The sequence below is a fragment of the Narcine bancroftii genome, chromosome 9, assembly GCF_036971445.1.
Source record: "Narcine bancroftii isolate sNarBan1 chromosome 9, sNarBan1.hap1, whole genome shotgun sequence".
NCBI lineage: Eukaryota > Metazoa > Chordata > Chondrichthyes > Torpediniformes > Narcinidae > Narcine > Narcine bancroftii.
In genome coordinates this window covers 88,710,729-88,729,577 of record NC_091477.1, presented here as the reverse complement: position 1 = coordinate 88,729,577, position 18,849 = coordinate 88,710,729, and the positions used below count along the sequence as shown (strand labels likewise).

At 38.2% G+C, this 18,849-nt stretch overlaps 1 protein-coding gene across 3 annotated transcripts in view; it reads right to left on the bottom strand.

The window, feature by feature from the left end:
- Positions 1–18,849, bottom strand: part of mfsd1 (major facilitator superfamily domain containing 1) — an 86,076-nt gene that overhangs the window by 18,632 nt on the left and 48,595 nt on the right. The window contains exons 13-17 of one of the 3 annotated variants that reach the window (XM_069896759.1): positions 14,865–14,977; positions 13,580–13,627; positions 13,428–13,488; positions 3,028–3,139; positions 1,434–1,994 (exon numbers count right to left, since the gene is read on the bottom strand). In XM_069896759.1, the coding sequence (XP_069752860.1) occupies positions 1,935–1,994; positions 3,028–3,139; positions 13,428–13,488; positions 13,580–13,627; positions 14,865–14,977 (394 nt within the window). In that variant the 3' untranslated portion in view covers positions 1,434–1,934. Of the gene's footprint in view, positions 1–1,433; positions 1,995–3,027; positions 3,140–3,172; positions 4,223–13,427; positions 13,489–13,579; positions 13,628–14,864; positions 14,978–18,849 lie in introns of those variants that run through there. The other 2 variants (XM_069896760.1, XM_069896761.1) reach the window with 2 other exon arrangements.

Sequence of the window (18,849 nt, the reverse complement as noted above, 5' to 3'; positions counted from 1 at the left end):
CAACTCCTCCCATTACTGATCCTAATCTATGCTTTTACAGAAAACAAAATAATATCTGAACCACTAAAAGTATAGGGCATTCTGGTGGACATTCAATTCTTCCAAATGCTGCGCAAACAATAACTTTAACAAAAAAAGACACAATCTCTCCATACAGCCAAGTCTAGCTATTCCCTGGTGTTATATTAACCTACGGTTCCTAGAACACTTCCACCAGCGTTGTCTCCGCTCCATCCTCAACATCCATTGGAGCGCTTTCATCCCTAACGTCGAAGTACTCGAGATGGCAGAGGTCGACAGCATCGAGTCCACGCTGCTGAAGATCCAGCTGCGCTGGATGGGTCACGTCTCCAGAATGGAGGACCATCGCCTTCCCAAGGTCGTGTTATATGGCGAGCTCTCCACTGGCCACTGTGACAGAGGTGCACCAAAGAAAAGGTACAAGGACTGCCTAAAGAAATCTCTTGGTGCCTGCCACATTGACCACCGCCAGTGGGCTGATATCGCCTCAAACCGTGCATCTTGGCGCCTCATAGTTTGGCGGGCAGCAACCTCCTTTGAAGAAGAACGCAGAGCCCACCTCACTGACAAAAGGCAAAGGAGGAAAAACCCAACACCCAACCCCAACCAACCAATTTTCCCCTGCAGCCGCTGCAACCGTGTCTGCCTGTCCCGCATCGGACTTGTCAGCCACAAACGAGCCTGCAGCTGACGTGGACTTTAACCCCCTCCATAAATCTTCGTCCGCGAAGCCAAGCCAAAGATTTATCTTTGTCTTTCCTAAATCAGAGGATTACTTAAACAGGAACATCCTGGCAGCCATCATCAAACATGGATTAACTATGTAGTCTTCCATTCTTCACCCATAAATGCCTTCAGATTTACATTGTCCCAATGGCCTTCATAGTACTATGCTGCCAAAAGCCTGTCACGTGCTTTTAAAAAAAAATCTAATATTCAGAGATATTTTTATAAATAGATTAAACTAATTACAAATATGAACAATAATTAAAATAACTTAACTACAACCAATTTACAAACAGGTATACAATGAAGTAAAAAAGTTACCACAAAATGAGTAAACCAATTCTCCATTCAAATAAGCTGCTATAAAGCTTAATGGTCAGATGTAATGTTCATCTGACTCAGTAAGTTGTGGAACAGCACTTTCATCTGATCTTCAGTGTCTGTCATATGCAATATAACTGGCCACCAGCATGATGCAATTCATTATGTCCAGATTTTCTCAATTATATATCCTCCATCTCCTTAAAATGGGACCATTCATATATCAGTTATCATGTATTGTCTCTGGACAACATCAAGTCAGTGACATTATTGCCATGTTCTCTGGTCTGCACTTTAGATTAAATAAATGAAACTTAATTAAAATTGTCAACTGCATACTCCAAGAATAAAGTAGCAATGCCTGAAAGATTTTAAAATTCTTTAATCAATACAAAATTATTGACAGTGTATGTGCAATTCCTGGACATGTTGTTGAAAAAAAATGCCTGAAGACAACATAATTTGTTTCTTTGCTCAAAAAAAATTGGTTGTTTAACTGCATCTTAAATAGTGGTTTACAATTCAAATTACAAAGATAAAACTTGAGGACACTTGGATTATCCAAAACTGAAGACCTTCAGATTTAGTGTTGAAGCAGGGATCTTTCTTGATTGTTCAGATTCATGAATCTCGAATACTTGTTCCAAGTGACAGTTATTATACAAAGGACATATTTATCACTCTCGATATATTCCAAACCTCATCCTTCTCCAAGAAGAAAGCACTGTGCAAAAAAAATGCCTCGGTAATAATTTGTGGGTGCATTTTCCATTGGAAAGGCAATGTAACAGTCTTCTGTCAGTCTATATTTATGGCTCCATACATGACAATTAAAAGTTAGTGATTTCTCAGAAAAAATCCCTAAATCATTTCAATACACTCCTATATGCCAGTGCAGATCCATGGACAGTGTAATGTTCTGGTAACTGAAAGAGAAAGCAAAGCAGGTCAAAAGATCTAACCACACTTCACAAGTAATTGCAAATGAATTGAATAGGAAAAATTAGGGAGAAACATAATCCACTTAAAGCAGGAATTATATTGATCAGAATTTATTGTTATAAACAAGTCACAAAAGTTGGTGTTTTGTGGAAGCATCAGAGTGCAAACATTCAACTTACAACAATAATATAAAAAATAAAAATAGTAATGTATGAAAAGTAAGGCAGCGTCTTTGGTTCATTGATTATTCAGGAACCTGATGGCAGTGGGGAAGAAAGAAGCTGTCCTTATGCCGCTGAGTGCTCGTCTTTAGGCTCCTGTACCTTTTTCCCGATGGTAGCAGAATGAAGAGAGTATGGCTGGGAGGTGGGGGTAATTGAGGATAGAGGCTGTTTTTTAAGACACTGCCTCATGTAGATGTCCTCGATGGAGTGTAGTCTGGCGCCTGTGATGTCACAGGCAGAGTGAAAAACCCTCTGGAGATTTTCTTGTCCTGAGATATGGTGCCTTGATACCAGACAGTGATGCAACCAGCCAGAATGCTCTCCACGGTACACCTGTCTAAGTTTTCAAGAGTCTTCGGTGACATCTCCTCAAAGTATAGCTGTTGGCGAGCCTTTTTTCATGATTGCATCAATCTGGAGGCTCCAGGACAGATCCTTGGAGATGTTGACACCCAGGAATTTGAAATTCTTGACCCTCTCCACTATTGAGCCCTCGAAAAGGACTGGGTCATTAATGATATGAAGTAAAATAATATTTGTCAAATATGATTTGATGGGTACTTATATAATTAAAATTCATGGACAAAAGTCTTGAGCACAATACAAATCACAAACAATAAAACCTTGTTCGTGAGAATCAACTTATTCTTGGTGAAATTATCACCGCCTCCTTGTAACATTTTGCCACTTTTCAATTTCTGTGCATAATGCCAGATTCTGTTGCATGCAAGATTAATAAGTTTAAAGTGCATCCATTTCTCTCAGTCTCTTTTATGTGCAATTATTTCCTTACTTGTGCACCAAGTCTCGAGAGGTACCGGTTCCTTACTGCAAATGCATTCATTGGCTGGATTCTGGCCAAATCCTCAACTTGCTGTTGACGAATACGTTCTTCTTTCACAGCCCTGCAAAAAAAAATTTAAAAAAAATTATTTTAGTCATCCGTGTCAACCTTTGAAGTGAGTAAAACTTAACGTTTATGTTCTTATTTCACTGATGATACCGAAATATTCAAATATCAAGGTATTATGGACTGAAACTTTATTCATGTTTGTGACTGAAATCGAAAGCTTGGAGACCCCACCATCGAGCATAAACACATTGGAAGCACAGGCTGAATACAAATGGTATGTATTTTTGTTGACAATTTAAAAAACAGTACTTTTAATATACAAATCGTTACACGATGCTCTCCATACAGGTTATTTTCTTCAACAGTTTAAATTCAATTTTTAGTTCAAATGGAATTAAAAACAATCACTGAAATACAACTTGACTCTTAAAATAAAGATTAGTTCCACATGCCTGACGTGAACTTTCAATCAAATGCTACATGCACAGAGAGCTGGCCCCAGCAGTCATACACAAATTAAAGGCATCATAATACTTCAACATCAATGGTCAAATACAGAATTACCATTATACACATGAAATAACTTTGAAGTAACAGTTATATACCCATTCTAATTACTTCACCAACAGCATTAATCTGTTTAGACTAAATATACCTAGTTTAAAAACAGCTTTTTAAAAAAATAACTTTTAGCTTGGCATGGAATCCAGAATGACAAAGTTTGAATCACTATTGCTTCCAAGCCTAATATGCCAGAGGTTACAAAAATAAATTTTAAATTGTAAAACTTACCCATTCAGGGAATACAAACTCAAATGTAGATAACAGAACCAAGGATCACGGTAATCCTTCAGTTACACCATTTTACGAACAGTTAAAACAAACACAATGCAAGAGCCCAAGAACTGATTATTAAGTGAGCATTTGACAGTCTCCTCAATTAGAATTACAAATTTTCCTACTCAATTTTGATGCATTACAATAGATGGCAACATTATGATCTTCAATTAATAAATGCTTTCTTTCCCCCCATTCCAAAATCTGTAAAGTATATTAAAATTTATTCTTCATGTTGATGTTTTGATGAAGAAAGGTTGTGCACTTCGGGTCGAAGGCTGCTAGTCCTAATTCTCATCTGCAAAAAATTGTGGTGAAAGTTACTATCGTGAATCAATTACATGAATTTATGAATACTAACATGACCACTCATTGGTTTCCATTCCAGTTAAACAAAAATTGCTGTTGTTGGAAATTCCTACGTCTAATCATTGCTTCAGACTTTGCTGAACAATATAATTCTTAAATGCAGACCCATTAATTCAAGTAACTATAAGGTTCAAACTGCATACATTCAAAAGCAAGATTAACAAAAAAAAGCTGAAGAAAACATTTGAGAGCAACACTGCATACCAATTTTAAGCATTATGCATTTATAGTGTAATTTATTCCGACTGGATAGAAAACAGTAATGCAAGAACATTTGGGTGAAAATGAAAAAGGTGTAAATGATTAGGTTCAAAAAGACTTGCAAATTGGAAAACATTTTTCAGCTTGCAATAATGGTGAAATGAAATTTTAAACCTATCTGTAAAAATGTCTATGGGATTTTACAGTGAGAAGTTTATTTGCACCTGCTCTGTTTGACCTGAATCAGTTAAATAAACCTGCTGTGATGGAATTAACTGAGGATTTTTAGATTATAGTTTCTGGAAGAAGAAGAACGGGACCATTAGAGGGCGCACAAAATCAGTGAACTGGTGCGGCCTCGAAAGGCCAACATGGCTTGTTTCCGCTCCGTAAATGGTTATATGGTTATAATGCTATCTTTTCACTGATAGATACCAAAAGCAGTGTATGCAAATGGTAAGGGGTGAAGCAAAATCTCAATGGTCACAAAAAAAGCCGAATACGATGACAAAATTATTTGCATCCACTGCAGCTCAAGTTGATTTCATTCATAAAGAATGAAAGTTTGGAAAAGTTGAAAAATATAAAGGAATACTTAGTTTGAATGCTCCAGTGTCAAGATCTTCAAGCTAAACTGCTGCTTAGCAAAGTAAGCCTCCATCTAAAAGCTAGTAAACAGCTTTTGATACAGATCTAATTAAAATAAAATTCTAGAAAAGGTTTGACCACTAAAAATGATTCGTCCAAAAGCAGTGGCAAAATGCTGATGAAGGTGTTACAAGATCAAAAGTTTCAATGTTTGTTGACTGCAATTTCATTCAAAAATTGCATTTAAATAAACTGCAAGCCAAACACCTCAGGCTTCTCATTCTTTATTGATTTTATAGCCAATTACCTAAGATGTTATAAGTTTCTTATTCTTTATTGATCTTAAGGTAATTTCCTACACAATGCCTTCTTGGTTTATTCGGAAAACACTATGAATTTTTTAAAAATATGGGCAAGAACCAGGATTTCAAAGAACAGTGAAATCTGCTCTTGACTTGGATCCTAACCAGAGGTACAAAGTAAGCCTCCATCTAAAAGCTAGTAAACAGCTTTTGATACAGATCTAGTTAAAATAAAATTCTAGAAAAGGTTTGACCACTAAAAATGATTCGTCCAAAAGCAGTGGCAAAATGCTGATGAAGGTGTTACAAGATCAAAAGTCAAAAGATCATCTCTAGTTTCTCAAATGAATAGAAGTGCTCAATTCAGTGCTGTATTTATGAATCAGCTTTGAAAGTGAGACAACTGTTTGAAATTCTAAAATAAATTCATTTTTATTTTTAAACTGAAGAACTGGCCAACTCCTATATGAGGGGGAAAAAAAATCACCACAGTACGTTCCTTGAAAGCAGCAAGTGACGACAACAGAGAGGAAACCTTCGTAGCATCCAAACAAGCAACACACAGAACTAAAGTCAAGAGAAGCACGAAATAATTAACAGGAACATTTCATTATGATTAAAAACAAAAATGAAACTCAAGACTGGCAATGCTACAGCAATATTAAAAATGAGAAAATCCTCTGGCAATCTTGAAGCACACATTTCATTTTCAGTCGTCAGAGCACAAGAATTTGCAAGGAAACAGATCCTTTGGCCAACTTGTCAATTCCAGTCAAATTGCCAATCTCAGCTATTCCTGTTGCCTGTGTTTGGCTGCTATCCCTCAAAACCTTTCCTATCAATGTACTTGTCTAAATGTCTTAAATGCTGAAATTGTACCAACTTCTCAACCTCTTCTGGCAGCTCTTTCCACATACCTTATTACTCTGAGATGTGTGATAAATCGTGCTCTACAATACCTGCAGTTATTCTATAAATTATGACTGAGATCATTTGAAATTGCATTCTCGAATAAGTCCTGAAAAATGCATCGTTTCCCATCTCTAACATCTAAACTTCGAATGAAAAATCCATTCTGTTGAATATGGCTCTTAGCGATATATTGAACACTGCAATGAATTGGCAGGCACAAGCAGATTACAGACATGAACTTGGCCACAGAGTAAATATTCAAAATACAGTGTCCTCCATAATGTTTTGGACAAAGACCTTTTTTTCCCTGATTTACCCCAGTGCTTCAGTTTTAAATTTGTAACCAAACAATTCACATGATTAACAACTATTCCAGATTTTATTAAAGGGTATTTGTGTACATTTTGGTTTCACTATGTAGAAATTATAGCATTTTTTATTCAATCCCCTCATTTCAGGGCAACCCTGAGTAATCACAAACACCTGTGAAACCAAATGTTCCAAACATTATGGTTCCCTGAAACAGGGGACCGAGATATAAAAAGTGCTGTAATTTCTATATGGTCAAACCAAAATGCATACAAATTATCTTTAATAAAATCTGGAATGTACACTTTAATCATGTGAATTATTTGATTACAAATTTAACTGTGGAGCATGGAGGCAAATGAAGGAAAAATGTATTTGTCCCAAACATTATGTAGGGCACAGTACATAGTTTTCATTTTTAGATATCTTCTTCTATTCCATCAAGGTACTTTGTTTATTTTCCATATTTTTTTCCACTGCCTTATCCTGCAGGCCATCCATTTAATAAAGAATAATTATGACTCCAGTTTTTGTAACAGGTCATTTGTATATACAACACCAAATGCTGATAGGTGCTTTATTTAAAAAAAATTAACCAAGCATAACCTGATCATCAACTTGATCAGAAACAAGATAATTTATGATCCTTTGTGTTATCAATTATTGAAGATTGCAGATAACTTTGTTGAAATCTGGCTTCCAAATAATTTGTTCAAAATTAATTTTTAAAGCAGGTTCTGCTATCTCCCTTTCCAGAGAGGGACATAATTTCAGAATCCTGTTCTATAATTAGGATTATTGATACCAAAGTCATAAAAACATTCTATCCCAATATTAAGGAGAATTCCAAAAGGAACTATTTCAGTCACTTCAAATGTAACTGAGTCATAGTTCAGTTACAGAATTTAACAGAAGCTTCATCATCAATCCAGAGGTGCAGAATAAACTAGCATATTTAAACAAAGGTGAATCAGAAAATTACTATTACATTTCTAAAATATTTTTAAAGGTAAACTTTAACTTAAGCAAAAAATTCACCAAATGACTACAACTGTCCAATGCTTTGGCTAATAATCATTCATTTAAAATAAACGTGCAATTTTGAATAATCATATTTGAAATGGACAAAGATAATTAACTGTATTCTCTATAAACGATTGCCTGCTCCAAAGACATAATTCCTCACTTTTTTTTTTAAAAACAGCCACCTATTATTTTAAGTGTTATTATCCATTATTTAATCAGATCAGCATCATGCTGAACCAAGCCATGAAAGACCCCAACAATGAAGACGCTGTTTACATCCGGTACCGCACGGATGGCAGTCTCTTCAATCTGAGGCGCCTGCAAGCTCACACCAAGACACAAGAGAAACTTGTCCGTGAACTACTCTTTGCAGACGATGCCGCTTTAGTTGCCCATTCAGAGCCAGCTCTTCAGCGCTTGACGTCCTGCTTTGCGGAAACTGCCAAAATGTTTGGCCTGGAAGTCAGCCTGAAGAAAACTGAGGTCCTCCATCAGCCAGCTCCCCACCATGATTACCAGCCCCCCCACATCTCCATCGGGCACACAAAACTCAAAACGGTCAACCAGTTTATCTATCTCGGCTGCACCATTTCATCAGATGCAAGGATCGACAATGAGATAGACAACAGACTCGCCAAGGCAAATAGCGCCTTTGGAAGACTACACAAAAGAGTCTGGAAAAACAACCAACTGAAAAACCTCACAAAGATAAGCGTATACAGAGCCGTTGTCATACCCACACTCCTGTTCGGCTCCGAATCATGGGTCCTCTACCGGCACCACCTACGGCTCCTAGAACGCTTCCACCAGCGTTGTCTCCGCTCCATCCTCAACATCCATTGGAGCGCTTACATCCCTAACGTCGAAGTACTCGAGATGGCAGAGGTCGACAGCATCGAGTCCACGCTGCTGAAGATCCAGCTGCGCTGGATGGGTCACGTCTCCAGAATGGAGGACCATCGCCTTCCCAAGATCGTGTTATATGACGAGCTCTCCACTGGCCACCGTGACAGAGGTGCACCAAAGAAAAGGTACAAGGACTGCCTAAAGAAATCTCTTGGTGCCTGCCACATTGACCACCGCCAGTGGGCTGATATCGCCTCAAACCGTGCATCTTGGCGCCTCACAGTTTGGCGGGCAGCAACCTCCTTTGAAGAAGACCGCAGAGCCTACCTCACTGACAAAAGGCAGAGGAGGAAAAACCCAACACCCAACCCCAACCCACCAATTTTCCCCTGCAACCGCTGCAATCGTGTCTGCCTGTCCCGCATCGGACTTGTCAGCCACAAACGAGCCTGCAGCTGACGTGGACTTTTTACCCCCTCCATAAATCTTCGTCTGCGAAGCCAAGCCAAAGAAAAAAAAAAGAATCAGATCAGCACTCTTAAAAATAACTTGCTCACAACAAATATTCCCAAATTAGGCAAGTACAAAAGATCTGATTCTGCATCAAAATACCTCAAAGAGCAATCCAAGAAATACTCAGTTATTTATGTAAGTACAAATGCAGCAGTTCCTGCAAGTAAAACTATTTGCTAACATTGAGAATGGGTTAAAGTTGTGACACAAACGTAAATGACATTCCTTTCAAATATGATTATATAAACAATGTAATATAGCCATTTTACCAGAAGTAATCATTTTGTAACAACTTTTATAATCACCCATAGATAAATGATGACTACACTCATGGAGTTCAGTGACTCTGGTGTCCCTTTTACACAGGGATCCCATTTAATTGACGTGTGAACTCCTCATGTTTAAAACCAGGTTGAGTCGTTCACACTGAACCAAAAAAAGCTGGGTCAGTGTGACTTTTACATAGTAACCCAGCATCTCTGCTCTGATACTACAAACCTTGGTGGGTAATACATGGGATGAAAATTACTCCCCATCGTTGCGTTCACACAGGTAAGTGAAGCGGTTAAAAGGTGGTTAATTCCCATCTTCTAACAACTGTGTAAAAGGGGGAGATGATTTCAACAATTACATGCTAATTGCCTCAGTCTTGCATGCGACCCTACAACCTGGCTTCTTCATCCCTTTAGACAAGTAGATCAAACGATAGAAAATAAGACTTTACCACACATTCACTTTTTAAACAGTCTTACTAATGACCATCTGTTAAAATATCTGAACTGAACATCCATTCACCCAATAGCTGGGAACTTAAATGATTTTTCCATGTCATCAAATGCTTCAATATTTAAAAGAAGCGCCTTGTGCAACAGGATGCCCTCATTTTTGCAAGTTACCTTCAACAAAAGCATGCCAATCAAAATCAAGTAACTTCAGATTTCAAAATGAAATCTCAGATTCAGATTTTCAACCCATCAATTTATTTTCAAATTCCCTTCAAATCAATCAAAGATTGTAAATATGTAAAGCAGTTGAAGCAATTTAGAAATTGTTTCTGAAGCCACAACCAAAATAACAGGGCTTCATTCCATTCCAGGAACCATTAGGGGATTTGACAAAATTGAATGTGATTCATAACATATACCATCAGGATGATGTATTGCTGTCCAATCTTTTGAAGAGGATAATTCAAACACAAGAGAGGACAACAGCCAAAAGTTTATACACATTATGCTTGCACAGCAGACATTACACAGAAAACGTGCTAACAAAAGAAAACTGCTTTCATAATGAACATTACTTCACAGAAAACTATACAATTTACTAGTCCAGTTTCTTAGTGATAACCTTTCAATCTCTCAAACAGAGTCCTTGAAGGATTATTATCAGTAAAATTAATTCCACTGCAGCCAAATGAAGCAGCAAACCAAAGGATAAGTGCAATATTAGAGATAAAATAGTAACCAAGTTTGGTGCATTTCTAAGGCATAACACTAGTTTTCATTTCATTATATGTCCCTTATCCAAATTCTATCATTGTACTGAATCCCATCAAGAAAGTCATGAGTCCATAGCCTTCTTGAGAGTAGTTTAGATCAGCCATAATATTCTAAATTGTAAAAATTCAAGCATACAAGTTTCCAATAATACTATCTAATTGGCATATAATTCTACCAAAGCAGAGTGTGTATACTATAAAAAATGGCAGAACTCAACTTGGAATGGTAACATTTTTGCAAAACTAAGCTTAACTGGTTGAATTAAAACTGAAAATACAAACTTCACCAAGCTTTTTGCCAAATTCAATATGTTTTGACAGCAGCCAAAACCAATCAAATAATTGAATCCCATGAAAGAGGATACCATTAACAACCTACTTTCAGAAGATAGTATGTCAACAATCACTTTCCAAAGGAGCAGAGACCTGAAGTCCATTTCTGCCTCTCAGGTTTTCTCTTGCTCTGCCTTTTGCTAAAATTGAGGGATATGGTAAAAACCAGTAGCACATGATCAGTCTTGTCCTTAAATGTTACAGTAACAAAACTACCTTGCCCCTTGCAAGGAAAAAAAATTGAATGGAGAAATTAAACAGAAGAACTGGAAAGCCCTACAAATCAGACAGCAGTGAAAAAAAGTTTACAGTTGGAGTCAGGGTTCCACAACACACAAACACCCCCATTTGACTGCAAAAGGCCAATATCCCTCTAAACCTTTCCAATCCATGTATCTGTCTAATGTGTTTCAAACATTCCGATTGTCCCAGTCACCAACACTTCCCTGGCAGCTTGTTCTGCACACCCATCATCCTGGGTGAAAAAAAATTCCCTCTCACTTTCAATCTCTACTTTCCAGAGTTACATTCCTTATGCCAGGGAAGAAAATTATGACTGTTCTTATTTTTGCTGCTCATGACTTCACAAACCTCTGTAAGATCTCCCCTTCGCCTCCAATGCATCAGGGAATAAAGTCCCAGCTTATCCAATCTTTTTCCAGTTCAAATTCACCAGTCCCAGTAACATTCTTGTGAATTGTTTCCACACCCTTTCCAGACAAATGACATATTTCCTACACCTGGATGATCAGACCTGAATACAATACTCCATACAGTCTCCCCATCTTCTACAGGTGTAACATAACTTCTGTTCTTATGATTCAATGCCCTGACCAGTTCCACATGACTAGACATTTTCCCCTGAAATATCACCGCAACTTTGTTACTTGCAAGAAAAAAAAAGGAATGGTGAAATTAAAAACTGGAAATACCCTACAAATTAGGCAAACATGCCTTCTTCACCACCGTTTACCTGTGCCACCACTTTCAAGTATCCCCTCCCCAGAATACTCTGTTTGACAACACTCCCAAGGGCCCTACTCTTCACTTTCAATAGGTGTAACCTATCAAAATACAACACCTTGCATTTATTTGTTACATTCCATCTGCTTTTCCTTGGCTCCCTTTCCCAGTTCATTCTGTTATAACCCAAGATAGCTTTTCTCACTGACCACTGTACCATTAATTTTGGTATCACCAGCAGACTTACAAACATTGCCATCCAAATGGTTAATACTGATGACAAACAACAATTAACTGAGCTTTAGTTATCTGCATTTTGCCTACATCCTTCTTATGTAGCACCATGACATTTGCCTTCTTCCAATTTGCTGACACCTATCCAGAGAATTTTGGTAAATTATCACAAATGACTAACTTTTGCCATTTCTTTCAGTACCCTGGATGCATTCCATCAGGTCCAGGGAACGACTATCTTTAGAACCACGAGTTTGCATACCACTATCTCCTTAGTGATAGCAATCTTTGGCATGTTAGATATGTGATCCTCTGTAAACAGAAACACAAAATAGTTGTTCAAAACATTTTGTGTTAATTTACTTTCATAATCTAGCTTTCCTTTCTGAAGTCCTTTCTTAGTGGTTCTTTGCTGCTTTTGAATTTTTTTCTTAATTTTCTAGTTTCCCCACTACTCTTGGCCACTTTGAATGTATGAGTTTTTAAGTTTGATTCCTTCCTTTATTTCCTTACTATCTATGGCTTGCTCTCCCTTCCTTATTGTCCCTGTTTTGCCCATGTTCCCAGTCTATGCCAGCTTGCATCCCCTTGCAGTCTCCCTCGTTTGAGCAAAATACATTGATTTTAGATTACATTGTTGCACCCTCAATTTATTTTGAGAAATGTAATGATACAGTGATCACTCTATCCAAGAGGATTCCTAACTACAAGATCACCAACTTCTCAAGTCTCATCTTGGATGTCAGTCCTGATCTAGGATAGCATGTTCATTAACTAGGTGTGCAAAAAAGCCATCATGGATACATTCCATTAAGTCAACTTTAAAACTCAATTCACGCACCTTTTGTGCAAGTTGAAATCTCCCATGGACCTCACATGGATCATATTTTTTGGTTTATTGCCTGTGCCACTGTAATGTTATTACAGTGGACAACTTCCACTAGTGATTTTCTTCCCCCCCCCCACCTTGCTATCCCTAATCTCTACCCACATGTTTAAGACACAAATCAACTTTCAGAAAGGTGATAGTTATTTTTGCCAATAGCCATGATTTGTTTTGGAAAGAATTTTCACTTTCCCTCATTTTTCAGTCATCGGAAAGGCTTAGGAAGCAACAAACACTAATTCTGGAAGATTTTAAAAATGAGAACAACCTTGTTGGTTCATTTTCAGCCCTTATACAAAGCATACAGAAGGTAATACCTCTGCAAGGTTAAGAATTTGCGTTAGATTTTTAATTCAGATACATCAATCTAATCACAGGTCTATAATTGCCATCTCAAACAATTAAAGGCAGGTTTTACTTTGTAACTGATTTTCTTGCTGAAACTATCCAAACCGATTAAATTTTAATTCTTGGCCTCTATCTTAAATACTGAAGTTTCAACTCTTGAACCAATTGTACTTACTCTGCAGCAGCATCAGCTTGAAGTTTTGAACGCTTCCATGCAGTCACATTCAGGTCACCTTCTAAAGTTAAAAAAAAATGAATTATGAACACTTTGAAACTCTGGAACATGCAAAAATGTGAGCCAGAAAAACGTCAATTGGAAGTTCATACCTGACAGTAAATCCACAAAATAGAGCATTACAACAGCTATAACTGCCACTGGAAGATAAAAAAGAAAACACCAGTTGGGCCTTAATAAATCCAACAGACGAAATTAAAATCAATAAAATACAAATTACTTTATAAGTTAACAATTCTTATAAATGCTGATAGGTACAAAATGAAAAATCTATCAGAAATTTTTAGAATTTTTATTTTAGGTTTTTAAATTTAGATGTACAGCAAGGTAACAGGCCATTTCGGCCTATGAATCCATGCCGCCCAATTTACACCCAATGTCTTTACAGCACCAGCAATCGAAACAGGGGTTCAAATCCCGCGCTGTCTGTAAGGAGTTTGTACGTTCTCACAAAGTCTGCGTAGATTTTCACCAGGGGCTCGGATTTCCTCCCACCATTCAAAACATAGCAGGGATTGTAGGTTAATTGGGTGTAAATTGAGCAACATGGACTTGTGGACCAAAATAGGCTGTTACCGTGCTCTATGACTAAATTTTAAATTCAAAAATTAACCCAAATCCCCAGTACGTTGCAAATGGTGGGAGGAAATCGGAGCCCTCGGGGAAAGCCCACAGGGAGAACGCACAAACTCCTCAAAGACAGCACTGGATTTGAACCCTGACCCGATCGCTGGCATGGTAAAGATATTGCGCTAACCGCTATGCAAACCAAGCTGTAAAACTCAAATGTAATGTCAAATTTTTACTGTAGATAAAGGATTAAATATAATTCTAAAAGGACACAGTAGATTGTGAAAATGATTGGCACTTTCTTGGGAAGGAACTTGTCCACACCAGAAAAGGGAAAAAGGTAAGTGATTCAGAAAACCAAATCTTAAACTATTGCCCACAAAATTATTTTTCATCATTACAGTGCACGTAAACTCATTGTTATTCACCAACCATGGAAAATGGCTGGGAAAATGGGTTGTTTCCCAACAAAGGGACAAATGAAACAAAGTAATGCCTCAACACAATTCTTGTATACAAATAATGAAATAAAACAAACCAAAGTTCATTTTAAAAAAATATCCAAGACATTGTTGGCAATCACAAAGTTGAGGCTGCAATGTTAATTTCTTCAACTTTTCTTTAAAAGATTACGGGTTGGTAGATTTATGATTTTTCAGGAACAATGTGCCATCATTTTATTAATGCCTGAGATTTCAGTGTACTGAATGAATATTTTCCCATAATACCATTCGCTTAAACATCCCTAGCACTATAACCAACATACCACCAAATAAGAAAACAAAGAACAGATTGTACAATACTTACCACAGAGACAAGCACAAAAAAATACTTCAAGAAAAAGGTATCCTTTCGAGTCCAATATGGAACCCGCAGCAATTGCAATTACTGCAAGACCTAAATTCTGTATGGATTGCATGCTGAAACGAGATGTTCAAAAAGTACCATGAACAAAACTATAATTGGTACATTTACAACCCACTAAATTGTCCACACACACATAATTTCTTTTCAACTGCTTGAAAACATTAAGCTGGAGAACAATTAACAGGTAAGATGAATGGTTTGTAAAAAGTAGTGGAAATCAAAAACAAAGATTTGAAATAATCACAGAATGCAATCTTCCTGAAAAGAAATTGGGGATTATGAGAGACTACTTCAAGTTGAATACAAAGATAATTACTGATTTGATGTATCACGAAGGAAGTTGGAGAAACATTAAATTACTTTTATTGAATTTAGCAAGTTAAATGGCATGATGATACTGACACATTGCGTCAGTTCAACTAACCTAAAAGTATTTTGCTGATTTTTGTTTGTACTCAGCATCTGATGCCTCGTGTCGGCCAGCGTTGGTAGATTCCAGCTGACCTGATACCACTTTTCTCTGGTCGCAATACCCTGGGGAAACTTTTCACCAAGATCAGTAGGAGAGAAGTCCAAGTGTGAATGCAGAAAATAAATTTTTAACGACATGTTCCACTTCGTGGCTTTGAATATTTTAATGAATGTGTGCATCAACACGTATTCAATGTTACGCAGAGCATCTGAAAATGTGAGCTGCTTTTTGAGCCTATCTGCATCTATCTTGATTAAGCATGCCAAGACAAAATAATATTTGTATAGCATTTGCACTGTTCACATCCAGGCATGCTTGGACTGATCCAAACAGGTTGCATTGTGGGTAATATACAGATAGGCACCACTTAACATTCATGATATATTCTATGAAGTTGGGCGTTATGTGATGTGGATGTTGTGCAAATGACACATTATATACTTAGCAAAGCTATAGGAGATACTGTAGTGTACATATAAACTTTATTTGTAAGTAGGAATCAGTGTGGGGACCAACATGGGGCTGTGGGCAGAGAGCAGGGCAGTGGAATCAGTGTAGGGACTGACACGGGACTGTGAGCAGAGGGATCAGTGTGGGGACCAACACGGGGCAGTGGGCAGGGAGCAGGTCAGGGGTTTAGTGTAGGGTCCAACATGAGGTTGTGGGGAGAGAGCGGACAGTCGGATCAGTTTGGGTATACAGTATACAATTTCCTATAGCTAGCAATTGCTTTTTCTAAATTACCGTAGACTTGCTCGCGGTAACTGAATAATTATGGAACCGTGGATGTATATTAGGTCAGACGTTGTCCAAACGGACTTTAAGTTGTGTATAACTGTACTCGTGGACTTAAAACTTGACTGGAAATCACAAAAATAGGTTATATCTAAAAAACAGTATCTTATAGCAAAGCTGAAAAATCCATAAAATACACCAAAAGGTGTTCAGAAAGCAAAATTTTCATTGTCCAGAGTAATCAATGTAAAAACAAAATGTTGGAGAAGCTCAGCAGGTCAAACAGTGTTGTTTATGTAGCAAAGGCAAAAATACATCACCAACGTTTTGGGCTTGAGCCCTTTATTAAGGTTTGAGAGAATCTTGGCAGGCATCTGAACAAAAAGGTGGGGAGGGAGGGGCGTGGCAAAGCCAGAAGATAATAGGTGGAGAAAGGAGGGAAGGGACAGCAGCAATGAGGGGGTGGAGGGATGGCTGGAGGGATGGCTGGGTGGGTAAGGGGGAAGGGAGGGGAGAACTGGAAAGACAGGAAAGGAGGAGGGGAGAACTGGAAAGACAGGAAAGGAGGAGGGGAAAGAAAAGACAAGCAAGTTTAACAGAAAGCAGAGAAGTCAATGTTAATGCCATTTGGCTGGAGAGTTCCCAGATGAAAATTAAGGTGTCAATGTTAATGCCATCAATGTAAATCACAGAAATGGTCCAGCTCATCGTGACAACTGTGATGCTGATGTACACTCATCCCATTTGCCTGCATTAGACCCAAACCCCTCCATACCTTTCCTTTCCAAAGACCTGTCCAAAACCAGCACTGTATCTAACTCTACCACTTCTTCTGGCAGATGCTTACTACCTTCTAAGTGGAAAAACATCCATGATTGCCTTTAAAATTTCCTCATCTTAAACCTGTGCTCTTTTGTTTTAGACTATTTCTGGTGTTATAGAATTATGCTATTATTAATCTTTACAATTATAATATTTTTAGTAAAAATTGTGTGGGTTTGGAAACAGCGGAAAGACACACACACCATTTGTAGAAACACCATGTCTCTGTCCAGCTGTAAACAGAGCCATAAAACTCAAGTTATTTCATTGAAATACTGAATATATTGGATGTTTGCTGAGAGAAACACTTGTATAAACAGAAAGCCATTTGCTTCATAAGTGGTTTTTGAAGAAATGAAACTTCAGAGCCAGTAGTGATGTCATGTGATTACAAAACATCTTTAAAATAATGAACCAGTTTCATCTGAAGTCAGAAATGCAGTAAATTCTGTGAGAAAGGACTGCTATTGTGTTCTTCTTGTCAAAGGAGGAACACAGGATCAAATTGGCTTCGGAAAAGATGGGCACTTTGACTTTTTTTGAGAGAGAGCAGTGCCACTGTGGACACTGTAATGGTCATTTTGTCTAAAATACTTGCCTGGGTTTGTGTAATCATTGTGGAAATCACAAATTCCATAACTGTAATCCACATCACATAACGCCCACTTAAGAGAGGGGAATTGTGGAAAAATCATTTGCATGAAGAAACATTTCTCTGAAAGCAATTCTTCAAGAATTCATGAGTTTTGAGAAGCCTGATGACTTGGCTCCTCACCTACTCCATAATTACTTTTGAACAACAGTTTAAATATTCTGAGTTTCAACACAAAAGATTTATAAGACTGAACTTTGAAATTGACCTCAGTATTGTGCCATACACATAAACACAATATATCTATATATTTGTGCATTGTAGGGTTAAGTTTAGAATTAAGTAAGATATGTTATATTATTAATAATTATTAATAAAAATTTACCATTGTCTTGGTGAATTTCTATTTCTACTTGTCAATTGTCTTCTTCTTTGGCTTGGCTTCGCGGACAAAGATTTATGGAGGGGGTAAAAGTCCACATCAGCTGCAGGCTCGTTTGTGGCTGACAAGTCCGATGCGGGACAGGCAGACACGGTTGCAGCGGCTGCAGGGGAAAATTGGTTGGTTGGGGTTGGGTGTTGGGTTTTTCCTCCTTTGCCTTTTGTCAGTGAGGTGGGCTTTGCGGTCTTCTTCAAAGGAGGTTGCTGCCCGCCAAACTGTGAGGCGCCAAGATGCACGGTTTGAGGCGATATCAGCCCACTGGCGGTGGTCAATGTGGCAGGCACCAAGAGATTTCTTTAGGCAGTCCTTGTACCTTTTCTTTGGTGCACCTCTGTCACGGTGGCCAGTGGAGAGCTCGCCATATAACACGATCTTGGGAAGGCAATGGTCCTCCATTCTGGAGACGTGACCCATCCAGCGCAGCTGGATCTTCAGCAGCGTGGACTCGATGCTGTCGACCTCTGCCATCTCGAGTACTTCGATGTTAGGGATGAAAGCGCTCCAATGGATGTTGAGGATGGAGCAGAGACAACGCTGGTGGAAGCGTTCTAGGAGCCGTAGGTGATGCCGGTAGAGGACCCATGATTCGGAGCCGAACAGGAGTGTGGGTATGACAACGGCTCTGTATACGCTTATCTTTGTGAGGTTTTTCAGTTGGTTGTTTTTCCAGACTCTTTTGTGTAGTCTTCCAAAGGCGCTATTTGCCTTGGCGAGTCTGTTGTCTATCTCATTGTCGATCCTTGCATCTGATGAAATGGTGCAGCCGAGATAGATAAACTGGTTGACCGTTTTGAGTTTTGTGTGCCCAATGGAGATGTGGGGGGGCTGGTAGTCATGGTGGGGAGCTGGCTGATGGAGGACC